Here is a 15,151-nt window from a genome sequence, read left to right as displayed (position 1 = left end):
ACTGTTTGAATGTCCTGACTGTAGAAAAGGTTTTAGTCATGAATTCTGACCTCATGAGACACCAGAGGACTCACACAGGAGAGAAACCCATTGAATGTCCTATCTGTGGGAAAAATTTCAGTCAGAATTCCTACCTGATAATACACCAGAGGACTCACACTGGAGAGAAACCCTTTGAATGTCCTATCTGTGGAAAAAGTTTCATTGAGAATTCCAGCCTGGTAATACACCAGAGGACTCACACAGGGGAAAAACCCTTTGAATGTCCTGACTGTGGGAAAAGTTTCATTAGAAATTCCAACCTCATAAGACACCAGAGGACTCACACAGGAGACAAACCCTTTGAATGTCCTATCTGCGGGAAATGTTTCAGTGAGAATTCCCACCTGGTAATACACCAGAGGATTCACACAGGAGAGAAACCCTTTGAATGTCCAGACTGTGGAAAACGTTTTAGTCAGAATTCCCACCTTATGAGACACCAGAAGACTCACACAGGAGAGAAACCCTTTTGAATATCCTGATTGTTGGGAAAGTTTCAGTTGGAATTCCTACCTATTAATACACCAGTTTACTCACGCTGGAGAGAAACCCTTTGAATATATTATCTGTGGGAAAAGTTCAGTGAGAATTGCAGCCTGATGATTCACCAAAGGACTCACACAGGAGAGAAACCATATGAGTGTCCAGACTGTCGGAAAGATTTTAGTACTAAGGATAGCCTTCTAAATAATATGCTTATACACAAGGGGAGTAACCATTTAAGTGCCCTGAGTGTGAACAATGCTTTAGGAAATTTTACAATCTTATCACACACGGGAAAATCCATATGTGGATCAAAGCAATGAGTGGTCAAATTAAAGAGTCAATTTATGAATTTCATTTGAAATGTTCCATTGTAAGTTCAACTGATAAATTGACTCTTTAATTTGACTATAAAGAATTAGCCTGCTTTTTGATCATCAAATATGTTATACTATTGGATGGGAAGGAGGAAAGAGAAAAATTGGAACATGTTAATTTTATAAGGACTGTTTGGCCATCAGCAGCAGAAGTTGCTGAATATTGATTTTTGCAGAAATTGTGCAAATCTGAAAAAATCTTTTTAGGAATGTTTTTTCCATTTTTATCCTAATAAATTATAGAAATGTCCCATGCAGAGTCCCCGCCTTCTCCCTGGGTATTCTCGATATTTTCATTCCCATATTCCCCAATCAGTGTCTCTTCGGGATAAGAGCACTCAAGCTGTAGTTAGAGATTGTGGCTCCTCATATAAGGAGAAAACAAGAGGAGAAGAGAAATTGTTTATCTTTTCCTAACAATTGCATTGGGATCAACATTTACTCTTTCCTAACAATTCCAGAAATTCATTACACCACAAGCTTGTCTGCTCAGATTGTGTCAAGAATGAGGCATGAACATGGAAGAAACCACAGGAATAGCAAATATATTGGGGGTGTTTGGTGTAGTGACAAAAGCAGTGTAAAATTTCAGATGTAAAGGTTGTTAATGCCCTTCAGGTGACCTTCACGGAGAGGAGCTGTAGGAATATTGAGTTGAGGAGAAAAGAGATTATGTGTCAGGTGCCCATAGATTTCTATTGGAACTCTGCCATTTTGGCAGGGAGGGCCTGAATGCCATTTTATGACCTTTTTGCATTTCTGTTCTTTTCTCAACTTTGATGTACTTTCATGGGAAGGGGAAGGAATTGCCTGTGGCCATCTCTTTATCTCAGCTCCAACAGAATGAGCAAGCTGTGTCTGAGAACAATTTCTTACCACCTTCTCAACTCTTGAGTTCTCACAACAACTTTCTACCTGTGGATTGGCTTGCCTTAGACTGGACAGAGGGGATGGGTTTCTACAAATTTTAACCTAATGGTTCTGAGTAGGAACTTCAGATCTTACTTGCTCTACTTGCTATCATTGTCTCAATAAAAGTTTCCTTTTCAAATCCCTCCTGCTTTAAAAGTTTTGCTTTCTTTTCTTTTTCTTTTTTATAATGTTTTTAAATTTTAAGCACCAAACATAAACAAACACAAAACATACAACATTAAATAAAATCTTTCCATTATACAGTGTGTCGGTTGGTACATATCTCATGTGCACAATATCAATAGTCATTCCATCCTGTTTTTATATTACAATTCACATTATATATAATTATTATTCACTTAGTATCATATTGTTATTAAATCATTATCAGATTGTAATTTCAAATTCACCTCATCCTTTTTGAGGAAGAATCAACTACTATAAAGCCTAGTTTATAGCATCGTTCATTCCCGTCTGGTATAAAATAACATAATTATTTCTATAGTAATCACTTACAGCATATCATTACATTATATTATATTAACTATTATATTTATGTTATATTTCTCTATCTTGTCTAACCATTGATAAAGTAAATCCGATTGACATTTGCCATTAGAGAGCAAGAAGAAAAAGAATATTATAAAATAAGAGTTCTGCTTCCTTGAAGAGAGAGGAGACACAAGTCCTTACATTGTGTTTCTGAGCACAGAGGCTTCAGGTTTATTTGCAGCTCCTGTTGTGATCTCCTTCATTTGGAGGTGCCTGCCTTGTTAGTCTTTGCTGGCAGGGGTGCGAGAGCAGCACCAAGGGACTGATACTTTTGTGGTTCCACCCTTGGGAAATATAGGAAAAAAATTATACAGTAGATATTTCATTTGTAAAACAGCATTGCATAAGAATCATGAATAGCTTTTGAGGAAAAAAAAGGCAAGTGTCAGTATTTATGTAAACATCTAGACAACGCACTTCCCAACACATGGGAGACATTTCCTCTTTTTCATTTCTCTCCCAGAGCTTATCCCAAAGGTGCTTTTTCAAGTGGCAATTGGACTTTCTGGTTTTTCTTCTCATCCAAGAAACTTCTTCAGTTTTGAGTGGATGGTGGGGAATGGAAGGATTTATACTCTTTCCAGGCAGCTGGACATTGGCATGATTTTAGCATGTTGTTAAGGTCACCTGGAGATTTATCTGTGTCATCAGGTTCGCCTGAGTGGTGCAAATGGATGTGGAGCCATCTTGGAACTGTTGAAAGGACTGTTGTAGATTGGAGACAGATGATGTCATATCCCCTCTCCCTCTGTTGAGAGAAGGCTATTCAGTTTTGACATAGATGGCCTCTTTGACCCCTCTGTCAACATCCGAGACAGCACGCTGTTCAAAGTGGCCATAATGTGCCATTTCGGAGTTGCCACACATGCGCAGGGGGAGGGGATGCATGGGGCCTCAGATAGGTGTCAGGTGATGGGACTTACACTGGGAAAGGAGCCAGGAAGGCAAGCCATCGCAGTCAATTCAGAAGCCATCCAGGCCTGAAGAGTGCTTGCTGGAATCAGCCAGAGAGCAACTGGGCTCTAAGAATGGTTGCTGGAGCCAGGCCAAAAAAGTACTTGCGGGAGCCAGCCAGGAACAACTAGGAACAGGAGGGTGAAGCGTGCCAAGTCCATATAGCCAGCTGGCTAGCAGAAGCCAGTAATGCTGGCTAGAAACCCTTTTACTTCTTTTGTTTACCACGTAAACAATAGAAGGCTATTCAATTTTGACATAGATGGCCACTTTGACCCCTCTGTCAACATCCGAGACTCCGGTAAAGAGACCTGTTCTGCTCACAGTGTGGCCTCTTCTTTTGTTGGTTTGGTTTGGAACCATGAACCAGCGGTCTTCTGTCCAAAATGTGAACTTTGCTTTCTTCAAACAAATGGCTTGTGTCTTTTAAATGCAGATGAACTGCTGAATCTAGTCCTGATATGTTTGTTTTCCTATATTGTGCCATGTGTTAGTAATATAAGTCACCTAACAGGTATTTGGGTTAGAAATATATAAACCAGGATAAACATTTTAGTACTATGTCTTTAAGAGATTGCAAAAACTGCAATTGGGTGTGGTTTTTCAAACAGCCATAAGATGGAGCCAGAAACTTGGATTGTCTTAGTCTTAATCTCAGAAGAGAGTGGGTCTCCATCTCTGTTTCCTTTCGTTGGAAAGTATTGCTGTTGCTCCATTTTTCCTAATTGACTGATATTCATGAATTTAATGTAAGTCTGATACTGAACTGTTTTTGACACTGGAATTTGATATTTGGATTATCCCTGGATGAAAACTGATTTGTGAATGACTTTGGATTGCTTATTTTGGACTTTGCTTAAACCTTTCTGGAAGTAAAAACCTACATTTACTGTACAGTGTATCTGTGTGCTGTGTGTGTATTATTCAAACACCTGTCAAAATACGTCTCCCTGTATACGCTCATTCTAATAGGGAATTACCTCAACACCATGCGCTTATGAAGTGGTTGTTTTGTTTCCCCAATGTACAGATCTGCACATGGCTCACTGCATTGTACTGCATAAACCAATAGCAATAGCACTTAGACTTATATACCATTTATAATACTTTTACAGCCCTCTCTAAGTGGTTTACACAGTCAGCATATTGCCCCAACAATTGAGGTTCTCATATACCATATTGCTCAGTTTATGTCTGAATGTTTTATTTTTGGTATAGCCAAGCTTCTGCCTTAGTGTATTTTGGGGTTTGAAGTGTACATGTACGTTATCTTGTTGAAGATCCTCCTGAGCTTTTCCGATATGCCTGCAACGTATGGAATGACAACATTGCTTTGTTTATTGTTTTCGTTATCTGTTATGGAGAAACTCCTGTAGGGTCTTTTTTGAGATTTGATGAAGGCCCACTTGGAAGAGCCACATGTTCTGAGTGCTTTCTTGGTGTGTTTTCATTCTTTTTCTTTCCTATTTTTTGGTGGTTGGCAGACTCTCAGCTCAGTGATGTAGGGTTCTGATGACTCCTGTTTTGTGCTCCAGTGGGTGGTGGGAATCAAAATGTAAATATTGGTCTGTGTGTGGGGTTTTCTGTGAATGTTGGTGGGCTCCAAAAGGAGCCAAAGCCATCCTGTAAGGGTGGCAAAGCAAGGATGGGTGCCCTGTGAGACCGCGGAGAGTTGTAACTCTCCTGTTGGACCTGGGGTTTTCTTCCCCTCTCAGCCACGACAAGGAGAAGAGGCAGCCTAAAAATGGCTGCCACAAAGCTGGGGCAGCCGAGGAACAGCTAAGCGGAGTTAAGTGAACCGTGTTTGGAATTGGGAAAGAGGATTCTTTTCTATTTAAAACCTAACAATTATTTGCTAAAGCAGCGACTAAGCCCTGTGAGAAAAACTTCAGAATTGAAAGAAAGGAATCAAGGAGAGAAAAGAAAAATTGTAAAAATACAGAAAATTGGACTCTTAAACTGAGCAGGCATTGTTCTGGAAAGGTATTTTTAAATTACTGGAACTATTTACCTAAAAACTATCAGTTTTGGTCCCGAATTTTGCAGATCTTCTAAAATAAAAACCAAATCATCAGCGAAGGCTTGTAATTTATATTCTTATTTCTTTATTTTTAATCCTTTTCTTTCTGGTTCTTTCCTAATTATTCTTGTTAATACCTCTAATGTCAAAATAAATAACAATGGCGATAATGGACATCCCTGTCTAATTCCTTTTTGTATCTCAAATTTATTTGTTGTATGATCGTTTATCAATATCCTGGCTTCTTGTTTGTGATATATTGTTGATACTACATTTAGAAATTTTGGCCCAAAATCCATGTACTTAGTTTGTTGCAGAACAAAACTCCATTTTACATTATCAAAGGCCTTTTTAGAATCCAAGAATAATAGTGCTACCTGTTCTCCACTACGATCTTCATAATACTTTGTGATGTTCACAATTTTTTGTATTCCATAGTTAATCAATCTGTTCTTTTAGATAATCTCAGAAACTTTCCAGAGCCTCCTTAAATCCCCTTTATGTGTTCAATCTTGTATCATAGCATTCAGGGGTCTCTTTAATGAAATATTCTCATATTTAAATCTCCAGTAGTCACATCGTAGGTGCATAAAACATATCCTTGTCAGAATTTTCCAGGATAGAGCAATTAGAAGAATTTGGAGAGGTAGCGGGGCTAAAAATTAATAAGGAAAGAACTAAAATACTTACAAAAAATATGACATATGCACAAAAGGAAAATTTAACAAGGATAATGGACATCCAGATGATAAATAAATGTATAACCCTCAAAGAGGATAATTATACCCCACTAATTAAAAAAATAATGGAAGACCTCAGGAAATGGAGCAACTTAAGACTTTCCTTTATGGGGAGAATTGTGTCCATAAAAATGAACATATTACCAAAATTATTGTTTGTATTCCAAAACGCTGTGGTAAAATTAAAGAATTTTTTTGATCAATTGGATAACCTAGTATCAAAATTTATATGGCAGAAAAAAAGCCCAGAATCAAACTGAAATTGTTTCAGGACACTACCGAAAGAGGAGGATTTGGCCTACCTGATTGGGAAATATAGAGTGGCCTCTCTGACTTGGGTTAAAGATTGGATAAGTGTTAAAAATAAAACAATGTTAACATTAGAAGGATATACTCTACAGGCAGGATGGCATGCCTTTATGTGGCAAGACAAACTACAAATTCATGGATATTTTCAAAGGCATAAAATTAGGCAGACCTTACTAAATGTATGGAATAAAACGAAATGATAAATTTACGTTGAAATACCAACTTGGCTATCTACATTAGAAGCGTTAATGTACCTACATTTATTGCGTCGAGGGCAGGTCATCACATATGAGGACATATTAGATGAGAAGGGTAATTTAAAAACAAGACAGGAGTTGAGATTTGGGATTTGAGATATAATGGTGGGCCTATCTACAATTACAATTGAGGTATAGTAAAGTTATGAAAGAATGGGGTATTAGTAAACGGAAAACAAAATTAGATAAAGTATTATTAGGAATGAATGAGAAATTGATTTTAAAAATTTACAAAGTATTATTAAAATGCAAATTGGAAGAGGAAAAGGTGAAAGAAATGATGTTGGCCTGGATAAAAGACTTTGGATATGGTATAAATTGGGTGATTGGTAAATTTTATGGGACAGGAATAGAAAAATAACTTTGGCAGCATCAGATAAAGAAAACTTACACAAAATGTTTTATTGATGCCATATTCCATCATCAAAACTGGCAAGAAAGTATCTGAAACTATCCCCTAAATGTTGGAAATGCAACAAAGAAATTGGAACATACTACTACATATGGTGGAAATGTGAAAAAGCCCAAACTTACTGTTTTTAAATGTTTTTCTTTCTGTTGTTTCATTAATAAAATTTATTTTAAAAAATTGTGAACATTGCATTTTTTTTGGTGGGGGGGGTGACTTTAGGCTTGAATATATGATTTTTGGATCACTGAACAAGGAACTTATTAAAATAAGACAAAATGCTCCATCAGGAGGAAATTAGTGGGACTTGGGAAGAAATGGTGTCGATGTCTCAAAGCATCAAGGACATTGTGATAAGAAACCAGAAGGAGATTAAGAACATAGCATGGATGAAAAACTGGGAAATTGGGTGGGCTGCTGGGGGTTTGCAGGGGTTTGGGAGAGCCCCTAGTTAAGATTCTTTGCAGTTCGGAGAACCCTCAAATCCCACTCCTGGCTGGCCTCGCTCACCCCGAGCCACCCCTCCCAGGAGTCCCCACGCAGCCTGTTTTGGATGCCGGTAAGCACAGGGTGTGCACAGAGGCTCAGGGAGGGTAAAAAAATGGGCCTCCCAGAAGTTTGGGAAGACCGGAAATGGGTCTGTTTCTGGCTTCCAGAGAGCCTCCGGAGCCCGGGGAGGCTGTTTTTGCCTTCCTAGAGTCTTGAAGAAAGCCTCTGGAGCCCGGGGCAGGCAAAAATGCTCCTGTGCTGTGGTGTAGGAGGCCAAATAGGCCATGCCCACCCCTACCCAGCAACCAGGCAAAGGACCCCTTTGCTAAAACATATGAAGCCCACCCCTGTGGGAAATATTATACAAAGGACAATGAGTGACCAAGATGCCCAGGAAAAGGAGGAGCCAATTGAAAGAGCAGATGAAAAAGCAGCAGACTGACCAACAAATAAAACAAGATGATAAGAAAAAGACAATATAAACACCAATGATTGATGAAATAAACCAAGGGGAAAACATTTTAAGAGATTTAAAAGGGGAACTGGAGATGCAGGAAGACATTTTGAAAGGGAGATAGGGGTATAGGTAGATATTTTGAAAGCTAGACAATGGAAAAGGGCATAGATGGGAGAAATGTTTAAAATGAATAGTCAGGATATAGATGCAGATAGGGAAAAAGGTCCAAGAGAGGAATATTGGAGGAAAGTTTAAAAACGAACAATTAAAGTTTTAAAGGAAATGAGATGACGGATAGAAAGGATTTGTTTTTAAATATAATGGTGGCATGACATTAGAAACATTATTAAGAAGAATTAGATTAAATAAGGAAATAAAAGGAACCCAAATGAAAACAGAATACAAATTACAGGCTTTTGCTGATGACATGACCTTTATTATTGAAGACCCATTGGAATCTTGCCCTACTGTTGCAGGAAATAGAAAAATTTGGCAAGGTAGCAGGTCTTAAAATTAATAAATACAAAACCAAAATGCTAGTTAAAAATTTGTCCGCAAAAGATAAAAGGGAATTGGAAGAAGTAATGGGCCTCCAAATTGTAAAAAAAAGTTGAATATCTAGGTATTTGGCTAAGGACAAGAAGCTCAGCTTTAAAAAAGGGTAACTATATAAAACTTATATAGCAAATAAGGAATGATTTGGACAAATGTGAGTAAATTACAGCTTTCACATTTAGAGAAAATAGCTACAATTAAAATGAATATCCTACCCAAATTGTTATATTTATTCCAAACTATACCTAAATTTGGATATTTGTTTTATAGATCTAACTAAAATAATTATGAAATGTATATGGTCAGGGAGAAAAACAGGAATAAAATCAATTTACTTACAGGATATCAAAAGCACAGGTGGCTTTGGACTCCCAATATGGGAGACATACTACAAAGCAGCATCTCTAGTATGGATTAAGGATTGGATTAAATTAGAAAATAGGAGAATTTTGACATTAGATATGCAAATAGGGTGGCATGCCTTCATATGGAACCCCAGGAATAAGAACCACTCCTACTTTTACGGGCACGTTTTACGAGATTCACTGATAAACACCTGGGAAGAAATTAGGAAGAAATATTATACCAAAATTCCAGGTTGGCTGTCCACTATGGAGGCAATGATCCACCCAAATACTTTGGATATCAGCAAAAAAGTAAAATACTATCAAATTTTGGATAATCAAGGAAGACTTAAAACAAGTCATAAATTAGAAACACAGGGAATATTTATAGAATGGTGGGCATACCTTCAAGTGCAAATGATATATAAACAAGACTTAGAAGAATTTGGATTTTAAATAAAAGCAACCCAGCTAGATAAACTATTGCTAGGACCAGAAGAAAAAATAATATCTAAAATATACAATTATTTATTAAACTTCAACTAAGAAAGTTGTTGAAGGATCCATGTTAGCCTAGGCTAAAAATTTGGACATAACATTGAATTAGAAGATTGGGGAAAAGTGTGGCATAAAAATTTTTCTTTGACAAAGTCGGTTGCATATAAAGAAAATCTATATAAAATGCTTTATCGTTGGCATTTAGCACCATCCAGGCTTGCAAAAATGTATCCTAAGCTGAACCTGAACTGTTAGAAATGTAAGAGAACACAAGGTACCTTCTTCCATGTCTGTTGGCTATGCCCAGAAATTAAAAAATATTGGATTAAGATACAAACATGGTTAGAGGAAATTACCATTGTAGGTTGGAATAGAAACCAGAATTATTTCTCCTGAGAATTATTAAAGATAACCCCCACCCCCCTCCAAAAGATCTGAAACTTGATTATACATACAATGTCAGCAAGAATTGCACTAACTCAGGCTTGGAAGATGTCTACCATTACATCAGATGAAGATATAATTTGTAAAATCTTGGAATGGGCAGAGATGGATAGACTCACGATGAAATTAAATGACAAAGAAGACTCAGAATATTACTCAATCTGGAACATTTGGTATCAATGGGTACATGTAAAACAAGATAAATATAGGTCAAACGTGGAAATAAAATTTGGTATTGGTATATAGGTTGGATCAATGAGAAGCTGTTGAAATGCCAGAAAATGGAGATTTATATAAATATTTATATTTAATTTATATTTATGAATTAATACTTATATTGTATAGCTAAAAATGTATACCTTATTTCCTCATATGGCTATGGAATATAGAGCACAGTACATAGACTATAATTATATAAATTTATCTGATTTTTTTAGATATATATATATATATGTACTTAGTGTTAATATATTCTTTTTCTTCTTTGAACCATCAACCTACATATATGAATTATTTATTAATATTATTAAGGCACTGTGAATTAGTATTACTATAAATAACCATCAAGTATTAATTGTATGTACTGTACTTATTGTACTGTCAAGAAAACGATGTTGAAAAGTATTGACACATCTTTATAGAATTTTTTGTAAACTTTTTAATATTTTGAATGTTTGTAAACTTTTTAATATTTTGAATTTCAATAAAGAATTTTTTTTTAATGAAAAAAAAAAAGACTAAAAGATTCTTTTCAATCCCCAGAGGACAGTTAGAAAGATTATGGGGGGAGGGGGGAAATTCATTGTAATGTGAAATTCATTATGTTTTCTTTCTTTTTTAAGTAAATTTTATTGATTTTACAATTAAAATAGACAAACAACACATACACAAATGTGAAAGAAGAGAAATGGAAAAAAGAAGTAAAAAGAAAAGTCAGAAAGAGATTAAAAACAATTTCATCATCAACAGTTTGTGGATCCTTATTTATATCCTGATTTTATGCCATATTTACAATAAATCCTTAATGCAAATATATGATTACTACTGCAGTTATAGCTTATCCTCTTTTGCAATTTGTTATATAGTCCATCTTTGGTCTATCCATTCATACCAACAGTTCCAACTCTCATAATACATTGTTTCTTTATCTTTTAGTGCTGAAGTTAATTTATTCATTTCTGCACAACTTGATATTTTTTGAATAATCATTTCCTTTCATGAAGTGTGATATTGTTTCCAACACTGTGCAAAAGCCAATCTGGCTGCTGTCAATATATGTAATTTTTTGGAAATAGTTTGTTGAAGATCCCTAATAGGAAAAATTCTCGTTTAAATCCAATCTGTTCTATCGTCATTTCCTCCAGCCATTTTTTAATTTTTTAATTCTCTGCCAGTATCTTAGCGAAGATGTTCCTCAACATGAGCCCAAATTGCTGGAAATGCAAAAAAAAAGGAGGGAACATTCTTCCAAATGTTATTTAGGCTATTTCTTCCAACACAGGGAAAGCAGTCTCACTTAACAGCCATTGCAACATGCAACTGTAATTGCAAGATAATAGTTGTATCTTGAGGACTACTTTTATGCTGGCTGGGGAGTTCTGGAGCTTAAAATCTCAGTGAAACCAAAGTAGAAGACTGAAACTCCACATGTGGGTCCATAATCAACATACTGTTGGAAGAATTATCCTTCTGGATTCAATTCCAAGTGAGGAAAGACACTGGAAACATGGAGGCTGTTTGGAAAGATGGTTTAAGGGTGGACAGGACCACATGCCTTGGAGCTCCTGAGTGAAAAAGATGATCACATGCTTCAAGATGTTGGGTGAAGAAAAAGAAGGAAGGGCTGAGATGCTGAGAGTCCCTTATATATCCTCTGTTGGGCTTCACCTTAGTGTTTCTTATTCCTGTGTAAGAAATGTATCCTATTGACTATCAGACTCCCGAGGTGGAAGTCTTAGCTAACTTTGTAGGCTTTGTCTAGACCACCTGAGTGCTGGCTGATGCAATCTTCTCAAGCCAGGTGGTGAGATGAGCAGAGGCCTTTGTTATGTAGAATACTCTGGCCCACCCATTACCAAATGTGGGGGTGAGTTTATGCTTCTGAATTTCTACTTCTCTTTTTAAGGGCAATATTCTGCCTTTTTAATGTTTCCTAGGATATTTCATTTTTCTAGGAAAAGGGTGGGTGCTAATTTCCTACAATACAAAAGCACCATCCAAAATTCCTTTTTGAGGAATTCCACTTCTTCTGTAAAAGGAAATATCTACAAGATTCTGCTGATAACCAGACAATCACTTTCCCTTTTTCTCCACCAATAATTTTAATCCTGAGAACAGTTTGAATACAAAGAATCAGGACAGAATTCAGTCAATTTCTCACCTACACTTTGTGAATCACTTTGTGGTCACAAATGAAATTCAATCCTTCTATAAACTCTTCAACATTTGCCTCATGTGGATTTCCTTGTGTGCACTAAGGAATGATTTATGCTTGAAGTAAAGTCCAGAGACTGAAAATTTGAAAGGTTTCCCCACAGTGTGAATCCTCTGGTGTATTAACAAATGGGAATTCCTATTGAAACTTTTCCCACAATCAAGACATTCAAAAGGGTTTATCTCCTGTGAGTCCTCTGGTGTATCACGAGGTAGGAATTCTGACTAAAACGTTTTCCACAGTCTGGACATTCAAATGGTTTCTCTCCTGTGTGAGTCCTCTGGTGTGTTACCAGGCAAGAATTGTGACTGAAACTTTTCCCACAAATAGGACATTCAAAGGGTTTCTCTCCTGTGTGAGTCCTCTGGTGTATTACCAGGTAGGAATTCTCACTGAAACTTTCCCCACAGATAGGACATTTGTAGGGTTTCTCTCCTGTATGAGTTCTCTGGTGTCTCATGAGGCTGGAATTTGTAAGGAAACATTTCCCACAATCAATACATTCAAAAGGTTTCTCTCCTGTGTGAGTCCACTGGTGTATTACCAGGTGGGAATTCTGTCTGAAACTTTTCCCACAGTCGGGACATTCAAAGGGTTTCTCTCCTGTGTGAGTCCTCTGGTGTATCACCAGGTGGCAATTGCGAGTAAATTTTTTCCCACAAATAGGACATTCAAAGGGTTTTTCTCCTGTGTGAGTCCTCTGGTGTATCACCAGGCTGGAATTCTGTCTGAAACTTTTCCCACAGTTGGGACATTCAAAAGGTTTCTCTCCTGTGTGAGTCCTCTGGTGCATCAACAGGTGGGAATTCTGTCTGAAACTTTTCCCACAGTTGGGACATTCAAAAGGTTTCTCTCCTGTGTGAGTCCTCTGGTGTTTCACAAGGCTCGAATTATCACTGAAACTTTTCCCACAAATAGAACATTCAAAGGGTTTCTCTCCTGTGTGAATCCTCTGGTGTATCACCAGTTGGAAATTGCGATTAAAACTTTTCCCACAAATAGGACATTCAAAGGGCTTCTCTCCTGTGTGAGTCCTCTGGTGTATCACCAGTTGGAAATTGCGATTAAAACTTTTCCCACAAATAGGACATTCAAAGGGTTTCTCTCCCGTGTGAGTCCTTTGGTGTATCACCAGGCTGGAATTCTGTCTGAAACTTTTCCCACAGTCAGGACATTTGTAGGGTTTCTCTCCTGTGTGAGTCCACTGGTGCATCACCAGGTGGGCATTCTGTCCGAAACTTTTCCCACAGTCGGGACATTCAAAGGGTTTCTCTCCTGTGTGAGTTCTCTGGTGTTTCACAAGGTTCGAACTATTACTGAAACTTTTCCCACAAATACAACATTCAAAGGGTTTCTCTCCTGTGTGAGTTCTTTGGTGTATTACGAGGAGGAAATTACGATTAAAACTTTTCCCACAAATAGGACATTCAAAGGGTTTCTCTCCCGTATGAGTCCTGTGGTGTTTCACCAGGCTCGAATTATTACTGAAACTTTTCCCACAATCAGGACATTCGTATGGTTTCTCCCCTGTGTGAGTCCTCTGGTGTATCACCAGACTGGAATTCTGTCTAAAACTTTTCCCACAGTCAGGACATTCAAAGGGTTTCTCTCCTGCGTGCATGCTCTTGTGTCTCAAGAGGTGGGAATTTGTAATGAATTATGACTGGAAATTGTCCGACAGTCAGGACATTGAAAGGATTTTCTCCTTTTGATTCCTCCGATGTATCACCAAATTGGAATTACAACTGAAAGTTTTGCAACAATCAAGAGATTCAAAGCATTTCTCTCCTCTTAGAGTCTTCTGGTATATAACCAGACTGGAATTTTGACTTTCCCATATTCAGGACATTCAAAGTGTTTCTCTTTGTGTGAGTTTTCTGGTGTCTCATGAGATGAAAATTTCTAATGAAGCCTTTCCCACTATCTAAACACTCATACGGTTTCTCCATGGAGTCAATCTACTGATGTATCACCAGACTGGAATTGTGACAATGCCTTGTTTAGTGGTGCTTTCATTCAAGCCGTTTTCTTCCTCACAGGGAGAGGCCTATATTACTGTCTGCTCCACATGGCTTTACTATTCACCTTTTCCTCCAAATGACTTCCAGATATGCTGAATGAAAAATAACCGCCCTTGACATTTCATGTAATATATCCTTGAGTTGTGAATAATCTGCTTATTCTGGCTTGAAATGTTTATAAATTTTCTGTCTTTTGTCTAACAACTTCTTGAGGAGGAGGAGGAGGAGGAGAATTGTGTGGTTTTCTGAAGGAAACGGAAAATATTTTGATTTCTGGCTTGATTCATTTTCCTTTTCAATGTTGCTTGTTATTTGCAGTTGTCCTAAATGTTCTCATTGCCATATTCTTTGTCTGTAAGATTCAAAGAAAAGTGTAGCATTGTTTATAAAATGTTTAGAGATAATGTGAAAAAAGAAAAAAGTAAATTACAATGAAAAAACCAACATGCCTCAATACTAGAATAATCTCTTAGTTACCTTAAAATTTATCATTCATTTGACACATGGGACACTATGGAGATCCATGTTCAAATATGCATTCAATCAAATTCAGTTATTTAATTGGGTCAATCACAAATTCTTAGCAACACAAAGGACTATCATCAATTATAACTTGAAGTGCTGGGGATAGATTATATAATTGCAGACATATTCCTACAGAGAGAAATACAGATATACCTACCTACATATGTGAAAATCTATTTCTTCCAAGTCAGATAAAATGTCCCAGAATGTTTACATTCAAACCTTCTGAGCTAAACTTAGACATGTGGGGGCTTTAACTGATGAAATGATGCCGAAAGCTTCTGCAAGATTTGAAGCATCACTTTTGTGCATGGAAGTCCTCAGCTGCA

At 37.1% G+C, this 15,151-nt stretch overlaps 5 protein-coding genes across 7 annotated transcripts in view; 4 read left to right on the top strand and 1 right to left on the bottom strand.

Annotated features, from left to right (window-relative positions):
- The window catches only part of LOC113454221 (uncharacterized), a 221,445-nt gene that overhangs the window by 94,558 nt on the left and 111,736 nt on the right, over positions 1–15,151 (top strand). The gene's annotated exons all lie outside the window — the stretch shown is intronic.
- LOC148126535 (uncharacterized) overlaps positions 1–15,151 on the top strand; it is a 226,764-nt gene that overhangs the window by 108,426 nt on the left and 103,187 nt on the right. The gene's annotated exons all lie outside the window — the stretch shown is intronic.
- Positions 1–15,151, top strand: part of LOC148126536 (uncharacterized) — a 296,703-nt gene that overhangs the window by 193,631 nt on the left and 87,921 nt on the right. The gene's annotated exons all lie outside the window — the stretch shown is intronic.
- The window catches only part of LOC113452335 (uncharacterized), a 268,593-nt gene that overhangs the window by 193,647 nt on the left and 59,795 nt on the right, over positions 1–15,151 (top strand). The window lies entirely within an intron of this gene.
- The window catches only part of LOC113455031 (uncharacterized), a 58,825-nt gene that overhangs the window by 16,022 nt on the left and 27,652 nt on the right, over positions 1–15,151 (bottom strand). Inside the window, 3 exon segments of the mRNA XM_087922956.1 lie at positions 10,202–10,218; positions 12,273–12,457; positions 12,460–13,933. Of these exon segments, the coding sequence (XP_087779082.1) occupies positions 10,202–10,218; positions 12,273–12,457; positions 12,460–13,933 (1,676 nt within the window).

The sequence above is a fragment of the Pseudonaja textilis genome, chromosome 2 (assembly GCF_049901715.1).
Source record: "Pseudonaja textilis isolate UNSWEBS1 chromosome 2, rPseTex1.2, whole genome shotgun sequence".
NCBI lineage: Eukaryota > Metazoa > Chordata > Lepidosauria > Squamata > Elapidae > Pseudonaja > Pseudonaja textilis.
The sequence above is the reverse complement of the archived record's forward strand: the minus strand, read 5'-3'. Positions and strand labels throughout refer to the sequence as shown.